Raw genomic sequence first — 14095 nt, 5'->3', positions numbered from 1 at the left:
CACACACACACACACACACACACACACACACACACACCACACTCCAGAAAGCAAACAACACATTGTATCATTCTATATGTGCAACCTAAGACACAGAGCTGGTTATTTAATAGAGTTTCCAGTTTGGCAAAATGAAGTGCTCGACATGAGGGAAAAGACTGCACTGTAGGACTACACCTAACAAAACGGTTGGTTGTTAATCTGTTACATACATTAGACTACATAAAAAAATGGAAAACAGGAAAGCAAATGATGACATTCTATTTCAGTGAGAACTGATCATTAAAAAACAGAATTGGCTGGAGAAGGGGCTTAGTGGGAATGAGCACTGGCTGCTCCTGAGAGGACCTGAGCTCAGTTCTCCACACCCACCCGGTGCCTCACAATAGACCGTATCTCTGGTTCTGAAACCCTCTCTGACCTCCACTGGCACCAGGTACACATAAATCATGCAAGCAAGACACTCATACACATAAAATGAAAAGCTTTGAAAAAATTAAAACCAGCCAATGTAGTGAGGAATCCTGAATGGAAACCAGGGATAGGAGAAAAAAATATTAGAAAAAGTAGCAAAATCCCAACAGCCTTGAACATGGGATAGGTCCATCAGACAGTAGCACTATGGCCAACTACATGAGAGCTAAGTGAGATATTATTAGCATTTTTATTTAAGTTCTGCCCCACAGTTACCTGGCAACAGCCAAGCATGCCTGACTCCCTATAAAAGGGGCTGCTTGCCCCCTCCACTCTCTCACTTCCACTCTGTCCTCTTGTCCTTTTCCTCCTCTCTATTTCCCTCTGCCTCTCTCCACGTGCTCATGGCCAGCCTGTCTGTCTCTCTCTCAGTCTGTCTCTCTGCCTCTCTACCTTTCTGTCTCTACTACTCTCTCAACTCCCCTCCCCATGCCCTGAATAAACTATATTCTATACTATATTGTCGTGTGGCTGGTCCCTCAGGGGGAAGGGATGCCTCAGCTTGGGCCCACAGAGGCACCCCCTTCCTCCACACCTGACTACACACATTCATCATTCTCTTATCTTTTTTATAAAACACAACAGCTGTAACTCTAATATTTACAAACCCAAAATTAGTCCCATGTCATATACTTCTAAAATATTTCAAAATTAAGACACTGCTTGAATTTTAGAATACCCGACTAGAAGGCCGACAGCACAGAACACTGAACAGATAAGGCGGAATGCAGACGTGTATCATCATTCACAGCCTTTCTTAGCCAGTGTCCCACTATCCACTGGTTGTGAACCCTTAGAATCTCATGTTGCAGAACTGTTTAATTTCAGGGTGTAATTTCCCATTTACATGACAAGTACTTCTTCAGGTAGATGCAATTATGTTCTTCCATTATGTTGTACTGTGTGCGTGTGCTTGTGTATGTGCGCACACACCCACATGCATGTGAAGGTGCATGTGTGGGTATGTGTGCTGTGGTCCAAGGCCGACTTCTGATAGCTTCTTCAATTGCACTCTGCTTTATCTACTGAGGTAGGGTTTTTTCACGGAACTTGTAGCTTGTGGTTTCAGCTACGTTGGGTACCCACCGTGCTCCAGGGATATTTGACTCCTACATGCTGGGATCCCAAGCTCTCAGAGTCTGCTTGCTTGCTTGCTTGCTTGCTTGCTTGCTTGCTTGCTTGCTTGCGTAACAAACAACTCAACCTCCTACCAACTCTGATGTATCTTTGATACATGAGCTGTCGTGAGCAGCCCAACTTTGTGCTGTAGGGGCCAGCGCCTGACTTCTGTGGCGGTGTTAATGAAGACAGAGCTTCAGGAGAAAGCTGGAAATACCTAAGTTTTACTTCTTACTCAGCCCAGCTTATTTCCTGTTGCAAGCCGGCTATACAAACAAACAAACAAACAAATACCCAAACAACAAATGGAAAGTTTGCTGACAGTTCTAATGGGAAGGTGGGAAATACAGAAGTGGTTTTAAAGACCTCGCCCAAGGGGGAAATGACTAGGGGCATTGTGTCCTCTTGCCCAGTTCTCCATAATCAGTGCTCTCAACACTCCAGGGGTTTTGAATGTGGTGGAGGGTGCCAGGAATCCCAGGTGCAAGTTGTGTTTCCTTTCTGCACTCACCTTCAGGGTCAACTGGCAAGCCTGCTTGACCACAGGTGGAGCTCTTCTTGGTTTCTCGAACACACCCTTCCTTCATAGATATATAAGAACTTATGGCAGGAATGGTGCACACAAAGCAGCACTTGGGGAGAAATATAGGATTCCATGGGAGGTGAACCACTGCCACTCGGTAAACAACATCACCATCTAGTGGCCAAAGGTGACAACACATCAAGACTTCCCAGACTAGATAGAACATAGGAATACATCTGCATCTGGTTTCCAAGCCACAAAATGGCATTTTTAATAAACTGATCTTCAAAGAACCTCTGATTTTCTTGAGAATTTGTCTTTAAAATGCATAAACACAGGTGCTCTCTGTTTTTCTGTGGTCTTTTTCCAATAGACCTCAACTTCAAAGACAGGAGCTGCTTTGAAGCCACCTGGCTCTCAGTACCCTTCCCTGGTTTTGACAGGATAAAACAGCAGCCTCTTCTGATGCCAGGTAAAGAAGCAAGTTTCCACTGCAAAAAAAGTATGTTAGGGTTGCTGCATTCCTCTGTTCACTATCTAGGCCACTGTCTGTTCTTCATTTCCCCAAAGTCCTGGGGAAAAAAAGTAAGACCACACACTAACAATTGTGCATGGACCCCATAAGCCCTCGTCTGACTACACAGTAACAATGCAGGGCTGCTGAGGTGGGGCTGTAGAGGCTGCCTAATGAACACGCTGGCCCTTCCACCCAGGTGTGGAAGTTTTCTATGTGTAATGGTCACAGGTAATGAACACCTGGGTAACATCACATTCACACTGTCACCGCTGTGACTACTGGGTCTTTAGATTCTGGATTAGTATCCACAATGATTATTGATCTTGTTAACGAGATCTCCTGTATCACCACATTCCAATAAACTCTTGGATTCTAGCAGGCATCTGATATGGTCTTTAGCAAACATACTTACTCTCAGCTAAGGATCTGGGGATAAGCCAAGTTCTGGGAAGATGGCACTCAAGGAAGAGAAAGAAGCTGAGTGTCTATTTAGGCTGAATCCTGTCAGTCAAAGGAATGGAATGCTTCAATCCTGGAGAATTAAAGAAGCCTGAGAAAACAAAGCTGTTTTGTGGCCAGAAGCAGGTACACTGACCGAGAGGTGCTTCTTAGCGTGCTGTATCTGAGTAAGGTTGGTCATTCTAGGGGTGTCATGATTCCCTGGGCTTCTCCACCATACCCAAGCTGAAACCTGCCTTCCAGGCTCAGCCTGAGTGTTTCACATCATGCTGCGCATTCATTCCTGAAGCCAAAGCTGCAGAGTCTGAGAGAAAAACATGGTGCCAGAGTCGTCTCCAAAAACGTTTATTAGCATGATTAAAAACATTTTTTGAATAGTAAGAGAAGGAGTTTCTAAACATGGAAGTTATCAATGGTTCTACTTTATAACCAATATTTGGAATTTAATGGACAGCTTTATTGCCAGTCTTCATTTATTAAAAACAATCCATTTATTGGTTCCATGACATGACTATTGCTTTGTCTGGGAATGAGTCCCTACAGCAATTAAGTATAAAAAATATCTTCCATCATAATTGGAGAGTGACCTGCATTGGAGCGTGATTCTGAGTAAAGAGTTGATTAAAAATACACAAAGAGTTGGGTTTTGTTTTTAAAAACACTCCCTTACACACTACAAAGAAAGAATTAGTATTTTGGCTTTTTAAATTCCTACATGATACTGAGAATGATAGTCCCCAGAGGTCCCCCTCACATCACTGGATGCATCTCCTCTTCTGGAGGGAAGATTCCAGGGGTGACTCCAAAGACTTGGGCCTGCACATGTTTATACTGGTCTGAGAACAAAGACAGCGTCGTCCAGAACATAGTAGTCATTGTACATGTCGCCTTCACACAGGTATGGCAGTCTAGTGAAAGCTTCGATGACAAAGCCAGCTTTCCTGAACACCTCAGGCAGGCTATTCACTTGCTCTTCCCAATTCTGTCCCTTGATTTCCAGAATTTCTGATGGTTTCTCCCACTTGCCACCTACTAGAACAAATAAAAACATTAAGTTAAATTCTTGAACAATGACTCACTAAAAGAGGGAAGTGCAGGGAGTGCTAGTGTCCCAGGTACTAACGCCCTGGATGCGCCATTTCTGAACAGTTCCACTCTCTGCTAGGCAAGTGGACAGAGCCTGCAAGGAGTGACAGACCTTACCCAAAGTGAAACTCCCAGGCTGTCTGCATCCAGAGCCTACACTGACTGAGCTGCTTTTGTGGCTCAGAAACTAGTCAGGGAATATTGAATATGGGGTCACAGAGTAACCACTAGTATTTGAAAGGTGGTTTGGATATACAAGATCATGTATACTTACTCAACTTCCTGTCTAGGAGTTGCCTGGCTGAAAATTAAAATTGGCTCAGGAGGAATTTCAATTCACAGAAACACATGTGCTTTTCAAGAAAAGCTGACCCATTCCCTAAGTCATCTGTCAATCACTTCCAAGCCTATGTGCATTAGAGCCTGGGGTGTGGGAAGCAGGCAAGGTTTGTTCACTACAAGCCACACCCTGACTTGACAGACAAACCAAAAGTACATTTGGATATGGAGTGCTCTTAGAGGCTATGGTGACATGCCACTAAAATTCCCCGTGAGGCTTCCTTCCGATGCTAAGGCAATGCAGCACCAGCAGGTGATAGAGCACACAAGGAACAGGAAAGACTACACACTCTTCAGGAGCCAGCACTGCATTCTCTCCGTGTCAGGGCAGTTAATTCTTGGTGGGAGGGGAAGCTGCTTTTCTGGCCTTCCTTGCAGCAGGGGACTGGTGTTACACCTTGGCCAGTTGCCAAAACTGGAATGACCCAGAATAAAATGAGGCTTTTTGCCAAGTACAGGCACTAATGTCAAGTGGCTAGGGAGGTGGGCTGATGAGTGGATGCTAATGACAATATTTGCAGCATCTAGTGTCCAGCATCAGAGCAGTTCCACAGTGTGATTCAAGCTCCTCCTGACCTGAGTTCATATGGTTCTCCAGGCCTTCTAAAACTCCAGGAGCCACTTCAAGTCCTGTTAATAAGTCTCTTTTTGCTTGATCAGTCTGAGTTCCTGCTACTTACAAAGAACCACCTGACTGTAGAGGCTGGGGGAGAAGGGGTACTACATGTGACTTAGACCCAAAACAAGCACCAAGAGACATACCCACTTTGCTTGTCAACACTAAGAAATCTTTGAATTCAAGCCAGGTGCACAGGCTTAATAGCAGCTGTGTAGTTCTTTACCACACCGGATGCATTGGTTACTCGCTGGTTTTTTTCTCCTAGGCCTACAGGAAACACGGCCTCTTCCTGCTGCTCATGTCTAGCAGCAGCCTCTGGCCCTGAGAGGAACTCCACAGTGGAGCACATCAGTAAGAGCACTCTAGAATGTCACTGCTTGAGGAGCACATGACTCCCCGCAACCTCCACAGAGAACATCAAATGTCCATGACAATTCCTAATACACACATACTTAAGACTGAAATCTCAACTTTAAATGGTGAAACTTATTACAAACCATGCTTACACAATTTCTATAAGTTCCTGCTTGTGCTTCCTTAATATGAGTTCCTCTCTTTACTTCTTCCTCTCTGACAAGAGAAAAGTGGAAAAGAAGGCACATGCACCAGAGATGGGCCCTGTGAGCATAAGCAGGAGTGGCCTCCAGCTAGAAATCAGCCTGATCCTGTTCCATGTCGGTAAGGAGGTTGATCTTTCCTTCTCATTAAGTGACTGCTGCCTCCCGCCTTATATGTATACTCTAAGCTCTTAGCAGATAACTTAAGAAGGCAGCACTACAGTAAGGTGGTGGGTCTCTTCTTACAGAACTGGGTACTAACTATACATAGCTGAAGAAAGGTCTCCATTCAGCCCTTGGTTGCTGTGCTGCTTGGAGCATATCTCACCAGAGAGAATCTGCTCAGGATCACTTGTGCTAGTCACTCAGCCAATTCCCACACAGGCAAGCTCTGGACTACTGTACACTGCACAATATTAGCTTAATACTTTCATAGGACAATGTTTCTAAAGGGTGGAAAGAACTTGGTTGTAAAACTGCAACTTTCCTAGAGAAAAGCCACCTGATAACAGAACTAATCTTTAAATTCTATCTGTACCTGCTCTAGCTCTATAAAAGCGATTTCTTTCATCATAGTTTAAATGATCTAAGATTGACCCACAAAATCTGGATTGCAGGGCAAGAAATGAAGCAAACATTCTTGAAACTAATTTTTTTCTCATCTGTAAAGAAATACATGGTAGAGTAGCCTAGTGGTGGGCCACTTGTCTAGCATATGCGAGGGTCTGTGTTCACTCTCCAGAACACAAAAGAAAGGGAGAGGAGAAATGCCGAGGGAGGGGAGACAGGGCAAGAGGAGGAGGAGTGAGTGAATTATACCTAAATGTTAACAATAGGTCTTCTGGCTAAAAGGCCAAGATGATGCCTTACACTGCTCTATTGTCTGCAATGACTATATGCTACTTTTGTACAGTGCTTTGTTGGCATTAGAGAACAGCTTTCTCTTTCCAGCTCTATTATGAAATGTTTGCAGATATAATAACCAAGGAGTAAATAGAGGAGATAGTGAGGAGACCTCAAACAAGCTCGAGGTAAAGCCGGGCAAGGGTGGGTCTGCTGTGCTACGTAGCTACTTTTGCATATGTTTGACATTTTCTATAATAATAAATGTTGGGCAAGGCAGTGGTGGCGCAAACCTAGCACTCAGGAGGCAGAGGCAGGAGGATTCTAAGTTTAAAGCTAGCCTGGTCTACAGAACAAGCTCCAGGACAGCCAGGGCTACCTACACAGAGAAACCCTGTCTCAAAAAAACAAATAAAAATGATAATGATGATGATGATGATGATGATAGCAATAGTTAGCTTCTGATGCTAACAGTAATAACAGCAGATGCTGGAGCTGGGGATATGACTCAGGAAAGTGCTTGCTATGCAAGCAGAGGGACCCACGTGTGATTACTAGAGCAATGTAAAAAGGTTGGGCCTGGTGGCACGCACACACCATCTTGGTGATGGGAGGCAGAGCCCCAGGGCTCCCTAGCTAGTCCGGCCTATTCAACCACTGAGAACCTCGTTGGGAAAACAAAAGTAAAGAATTCCAAAGAACACAACTGAGGTTGTCCTCAGACCTCCACACACATCTGTACATTCATGCCCGCATGCCCACAGACACAGGGGTACACACCTGAACAGGCTGACATACATAAGCACACACAAAACAAGCTCAAGGTATCCAAAATAAGTTCTCTACTTACTTTCTAACAGTTTTAAAAGAGAAGTCAGGTGACTTTATTTCCTCCACTGAGCTAAACGTTCAACATTTTCAGTGGAAACTGATTTAAAACAAACAAAAAAAGCCTACAGAACCTAGAAATTCCTAAAAGAAAAACTTCACAGGAGAGGGCTTTAGTGAGACACTATCCAGACTTCTCTTTTTCACTAATATTGCTCAATTGGAGGGGGAAGGGACAACACTGTCCCTTCCCCTGTCCTGTTCAGTTTCCCCAACAGAGACTGTGAGAGGAAATTCTCAAGTTGCAAGTATTTCTTACTGTGTTAAAGATTGGTTTACTTTTTTTTTTTTTAAGATTTGTTTATTTCATGTATGTGGGTATACTGCTGCTGTCCTCAGACACACCAGAAGACAGCATCAGATCCCCATGACAGATGGTTGTGAGCCACCATGTGGTTGCTGGGAATTGAACTCAGGACCTCTGGAAGAACGGTTAGTGCCCTTAACCGCTGAACCATCTCTCCAGCCCAGTTGGTTTAGTTTTTAAATCTTCAATTGAAAGCCACCTGAGACGGGGGTTCTGTCTGCATGTAGGAATGACAGGACCAATCTACTTCAAGTCTGCAGAGCAGCCCCTGGACTTCTAAGGAGCTGTGCCTAGGCTAGGCAGAGGGGAGCTGCAGTCAACAGGCTAGTGTGAGCCCACTCCCCTTGGCTAGACCTCCTGACACACAAAAAGCTAGGTAGTACTCCCAGCTGACCAACTCTAGCTAAACTCTTCTCAGCCAGTCAGCACAGAGCCTCAGCTTACCTCAAGGCACACAATGCTCAAGGGGAAATGTGAAAACAGACTCTCACAAACACTGTGACTAACTTTACTGCCTCTGCTGCTCTAGGTGAGAACCTACAAGACACAATGTTAAGTGAAAGAGAACCATGGCCCCTAAAGCAGCAGTTCTCAACTTGCAGGTTGCAACTCCTTTGAAGTCGAATATCAGACCCTGCAATATTAGATATTTACATTACAGTTCATAACAGTGTAAAGTTACAATGAAATAATTTTATGGTTGGGATCACCACAACATGAGGAACTGTATTAAAGGGCTACAGCATTAAGGAAGGTTAAGAACCACTGCTAAATGAACACAAAGCATCAGAGGATTTGGATTTTTTTCCCCATTCTCAGGAGCAGGATAGGATAAGTAAGAAGTCATTGTTTTTGAGACCCTTTGGCCTATACAACTAGGCAGAAGTCGAACTAAAAACTACATCTGCTTCAACCAATACCGTTTTTCATGTGGTATCCCTTGTCCCAAAAAGGGTCTAAGGAGACTTCCCATTAAGAAGCACCTGAGTGGTTTTCCATTGTGTCTTGGGCTAGAACGTCAAGATGCAGACTCAAGCTCCAAGCACCTCCACAGAGTGGCGAGTAGTAAAGGCAGAGAGGCAGCAGTAACAGCTGCTTTCCATTAGAAACTGTGGCTTGGGCCTCATCACACTTAAACTCTGCATTAACTGCACAAGGGAGCAACATCCCCACTCACCACGATAGGAAACCCAGGCAGTACTCTCAACTACAATCACAGAGGTGGATTCTAACTCCAGTCTGTGATCTCCTTGTTACCATACAATAAGTACAACCAATGCACAGGGGACGCCCTGGCCTCAGCTCTACAATAGTTGGGGAGGCCATAGGCTAAGCCAGGGCTGCTTTTTCTCATAGGTATATCCCTTCCTGTTATCCTAATTTCCAAATGGACACCAGATTCATCTCTAGGCAGCCCAGCCCCCAACAGGCAAAAACCTGCCAGGGTTCATGTGCTCAATCACACACCACAACAAGGAGTGCATAGGAGGACATAGGCTCTTCAAGATGAAAAGGGTGGCCTGAGATCAAGGGAATGCTTGTCAGCACTCTGTGTACTGCTGGCTTCAGGCACACTACCTCCAATAGCCACACTGATCACAGGAGTTCCTCTGAGGTTGTCCTCAGGTAGCCAGATGGCATGCCAAAAACCATGAGGTAATGCAATGAGTTAACACAGGCGAGGACAACTGTAGCCTTTATAGTCTTGTTTTTAATGGGAATAGGACAAGAAACAGAAACTGACTGGTCCCTGGCTCAACAGTTGGCAAGAAGCAGCAACAACAAAGCCCCTCAACACCCATGTGCTTCCTCACAGGTGTGCTGGGTGCCTGTACTGTGTCTGTGCTACAGCCAGGTTACCTAGAGGTGGACTATGATGGTCCTGGTCCTGTCACCATGGAGTGCACCTTTTCTGCAATTGGATGCGCTCCAGTGCAACCAAAAAGTTTGTGGTTTCGCTGTGGCACTCAACAGCCTGAAGCTCTGTGCTTGGATGGATGCAGCAATGAGGCAGACAAGTTCACAGTGAAAGAAACCCTGGACCAGAACCGAGTCTCCCTCACTGTTAATAGGCTGTCTCCAAATGACAGTGCAATTTACATCTGTGGAATAGCATTTCCCAATGAAAAGGCACCAAGAGCTAAACAGACTGGAAATGGGACTACGTTGGTGGTAAGAGGTCAGTCCACAGGGCTACATCATATCTGTTAAGACGTATGTGGGTATTAGTTTCATAATCATGTGAAGCCTTTTCTCTAATTTTGTTTTTGTTCACTATTTTTTACCTTTAAATCAATTTTTGCTGTACTGTTCTAAGCTAGCTTTGAACTCTTGGCCCAAGTCCTCCTCTTGCCTCAGCATCCCAAGGAGCTGGCATCATAGGCATGTGTCTCTTTGAAATGTCTTTCTCAGACTACTCAAAGGTTGGCTTGGTGAAATTACTGCTGGATTTTAGGCAGGTTTGAGTCCCTCATTTGAGTGAGAGATTGTCAGGAATATTTTTAGGAAGCCAGAGTCAACAGTTTTTCTTCTGATATCCAGGCAGAATGAATGATAATGGCCAAGGATCTACTGGTGGCTTCTCTCCAAATTTGTGTTTAATTCCCTTTATCTTCTCAGAGTCCAATTTAACTGGTCATTTCTGCTTCTCTTTTTTTTTTTTTTTTTTTTTTTTTTTTGGTTTGGTTTTTCGAGACAGGGTTTCTCTGTGTAGCCCTGGCTGTCCTGGAGCTCACTCTGTAGACCAGGCTAGCCTTGAACTCTGGAACTCAGAAATCCACCTGCGTCTGCCTCCCAAGTGCTGGGACTAAAGGTGTGTGCCAACGCTGCCCCATTTCTGCTTCTCTTACAGAGTGATTTTCTAGCTGGTTCAATGCTAAGCCAGTTTCTGAGAAAGCAGTAAGATACATAGGTCTCCTTGTGTTACACCTACATACTGCACACACAGTTCTCCTGTGTTTACACCTAAAAACAGCATACATAGGTCTCCCTACACCTAGACACCCCCCCCCACACACACACACACACACACACACCTCCCTGGGTTATACCTAGACACTGCAGCACAGGTTTCCCTCTAGCGTCTAGACATTGTACACGCTGGTCTCCTTGTGTTACAACTAGATGCTGCACACGCTGGTCTCCCTGTGTTACACCTAGATGCTGCATACGCTGGTCTCCCTGTGTTACACCTAGATGCTGCACACGCTGGTCTCCCTGTGTTACACCTAGATGCTGCAGCACAGGAAAGAAGAGTGCTTGTTCAACTCTCAGGAATCAGTCTGGGGATGGAGAAAGAACTGAAAAGGCCCACTACTGCCTCTGTGTCTGTGGATACTAGATGGAATCAATCAGGAAGGGTCTAGAAACTGGCAGCTTGTAATGCTCGGGTTAAAGTATTATACTACCAGATTTATATCCTAATTTGTGCTTATGAGATAAAGGTTTTAAACCTGATCTGAGCAAGATTTTGTGATGTTTTACAAATTAAAAAAAAAAAGTACATTGTATAAACTGAGTCCATGAGACAGGACCTATCACATATTTAGCTAAAACTATTGGTTGATAGAAAATAATTTTGTATCTAACTGTATTTTCATGTTTCACATAATCAGTACTGAAAGGCACACGTTACTTAATCCTCTCTTTGAACACAGGTCACTTCCTGCCCAAAGAGAGAATGCTGAGTATGAAAATGGGTTCAGTATTTCTCCTTGGATGGTTTCACAAAGAAACACACATGTCACACAGAACAACTGCCTTTAAAACAAGGAACTGACTCTAAGGTCTTCAATACATAGCCTCCTCCAGTTGTTATCACAGAGTACTGGTTAGCTTTTAACAGTTGCACCAACAATACACAAGAAAATATCCGCACTGTACCGAAAGAGTTGTTAATTCTTGTTCATCACTTCTAACAAAAGGCAATTTCAATGTTCATGTATTTATGTAATGTTCATAAAAAAGTAATTCTTGGGCTGAATGTAGCTCAGTGGTAGAAGGCTTAAGCATATGTGAGGCAGGAGGTTCAATCAACAGTTTGGTACCATGAGAAAGGGAGGAAAGAATTCAAAACACAACAGGTGATCCTTAGCATTACAATAGATGTCCAACTCAATGTGTTTGTTTGTTTGTTTGTTTGTTTGTTTGTTTGAAACAGTCTCACTATGTAGCTCTGGCTATACTGGAACCTACTATGTAAAGCAGCCTGGCCTCCAACTCAGAGCCTCTGCCATGCAAGTGCTGACATTAAAGTGTGGGCCAGTATACCTTGCTCTTCAACTTAATTTTTTATAATATTTTTATGCATTTCTGGTCTAACACATTTAAAGACCATTGAACTGATTCTATCACATTCTTGAGCATCTTCTACTCACAGGACCCCAGGTAGATGTTGCTGGAAGGGGCAAGCACACCAAGTTCAGGCTCCACCTGTAAATGTTGTTTAAGAGATGCTTCACAGACATCTGCAGGAACATGCTTCAACAGTGATTGTCCCTTTGTGTTTCCACCATGAAGAAAGACTTTTCAGCAAGGAGGTGCAGAGTCTCCTGATAGTGCTCCTAGCACTGCTCTCTGTCTACATCACTGGGATGTGTGTGATCTTCATAGTCCTCTTCAAAGTAAGTTAAATATCCTCACCTCCAATGTTACCATAAAGAGGCATTTTCATCTGTCCACCTCAGAAATAGCTGGCCCACAACTTCAGGGGCCTCCACCTCAGAGTAGGCTGTAGCAGACACCTTGTTCCTTCACCAGTGAGACTATTAGTCAGAGACAACAGTCACACTACTTCTTCCAGAATTAGGGAATAAAGCATCTGTGTCAGCTTTCTGCTGCAAGGGTGAGGATTAGAGAGAGGATGGTTCTCTATTATCTAGGAAAACCTGAAGGACAATCTTTAAGAGCAGAAATAGTTAATGAGAAGTTAACTAAAAATTGCCTTAAAAATATTTAAAACTAAATGTACCAAAAGAGTATCTTGGTCTGTATATATGTTAAAAAATTGGGGTATAATTATTTATTAAAATTTGTTCATATGCTATAACAAACATCCATTTAAGTTGTTAAATTCATTTGTTAATTAAAAGCACCTAAAATGTTATCAAAGTTACCTAATATGTGTCACTCAGACACTGCACCAGCTCAGTCCTCTTTCAGCATAAGACACAAAATGCTCATAGATTTTCTTATTTTTGGCAGTCAAAGTCTAACAGTCCAAGAAGCAGAGAAACCAAGGAAGACTCAAAAAAGGTACTGCAAGTTCTTGCGTTTTTATACTGTGATGGGTGGGATCCAGTCCAATGGTAAACTGTTAAGAAGCCCAGAGAACAACACAGTAAGAACTTCCATCCTGGAGGCTTCTGTTCCCGGTTAGGGATCCTCAGCCATCATCTGGGCAGGAAGCTGTCATCCTAACTTGACAGTTCTCAGCCATAAATTCTACTAAATGTACTCAGAGCTAAGGAGCTAACTGTGTAGCTGTAGAGGGGTCCTCTACAATGAATCCCCTGCCATGAAGCTAGAATGCATGATCCTGAAAGACAAATGTTTCCTTTTGATTCTGCAGAAGAGTGCTCGGCGTATCTTTCAGGAAATTGCTCAAGAATTATACCATAAGAGATATGTGGAAACAAGTCATCAACCTGTAAGTATAAAACAGCATCTATCACTGAAAAAGGTATGCTGCCAACATGCTATCAATAATCAAGTTTTCCTTTAGAAGATTCTTTCTTAAAGTGTGTTTACTAGAACCACAGTTTCACCAAAAGCATGACAAAGGACATTTGATACAACTTTCAACAGTTAGTAATGTGGAAACAGTGTTTTCAATATAAGCAAGGGGCTTTCAGACTAAGAACCACTTGTTACCAGAAAGGGAAAAATAAATTTGCCAATGTTAGAAAGGCAGCATCTTGTTAGCTTTGGGACTGGGTAAGTTCCCTACACAGTGATTCTCAGACACAGTCAGGACTCCCTAGGGCATGCTACTTTAAGGAGACCTGTTCCACAATGAATGGTAAGAATGATAAGCCTTCTATGACAATGTGCACAGAGAACTGACCACTAGGAAACAGGCAAAAACAACAGGATGATGAACAATGAAGTGTGACTTTCTTTGTCCTTTTTTTTAAGGGGCTGGATAATGGAGAGCATTATCTAATTTGTCAGGCTTTTCACAAGCCAGGGATTTAGCTCAGTGGCAGAGCACCTGCTCAATATTTATTAAGTCCCTGAGTTCCATCCCCAGATTCAGTTTTTAAAACTAAAATCTAACCTTTTTTTAACCAAGAGAGAATATCATCCACATACTAAACTCATCCTCCTGTGACATTAAAAAAAAAAAAAAAAGCAGAAAGACAAA

The 14095-nt window shown here is 43.4% G+C and overlaps 2 protein-coding genes across 4 annotated transcripts in view; one reads left to right on the top strand and one right to left on the bottom strand.

Moving 5' to 3' along the window:
* Positions 1-3421: 3421 nt before the first annotated feature.
* Mettl9 (methyltransferase like 9) overlaps positions 3422-14095 on the bottom strand; it is a 42068-nt gene continuing 31394 nt past the window's right edge. Inside the window, exon 5 of one of the 2 annotated variants that reach the window (XM_028764203.1) lies at positions 3422-4121. In XM_028764203.1, the coding sequence (XP_028620036.1) occupies positions 3919-4121 (203 nt within the window). In that variant the 3' untranslated portion in view covers positions 3422-3918. Of the gene's footprint in view, positions 4125-14095 lie in introns of both variants that reach the window. The other variant, XM_028764202.1, reaches the window with a different exon arrangement.
* Igsf6 (immunoglobulin superfamily member 6) overlaps positions 5721-14095 on the top strand; it is a 29365-nt gene continuing 20990 nt past the window's right edge. For both annotated transcript variants that reach the window (XM_028764205.1, XM_028764204.1), the window contains exons 1-5: positions 5721-5814; positions 9548-9910; positions 12250-12353; positions 12934-12984; positions 13301-13378. In XM_028764205.1, the coding sequence (XP_028620038.1) occupies positions 5748-5814; positions 9548-9910; positions 12250-12353; positions 12934-12984; positions 13301-13378 (663 nt within the window). In that variant the 5' untranslated portion in view covers positions 5721-5747. The remainder of the gene's footprint in view (positions 5815-9547; positions 9911-12249; positions 12354-12933; positions 12985-13300; positions 13379-14095) is intronic.

Source organism: Grammomys surdaster, unplaced genomic scaffold (genome assembly GCF_004785775.1).
Source record: "Grammomys surdaster isolate TR1022 unplaced genomic scaffold, NIH_TR_1.0 142, whole genome shotgun sequence".
NCBI lineage: Eukaryota > Metazoa > Chordata > Mammalia > Rodentia > Muridae > Grammomys > Grammomys surdaster.
This window is presented reverse-complemented; position numbering and strand designations above follow the sequence as displayed.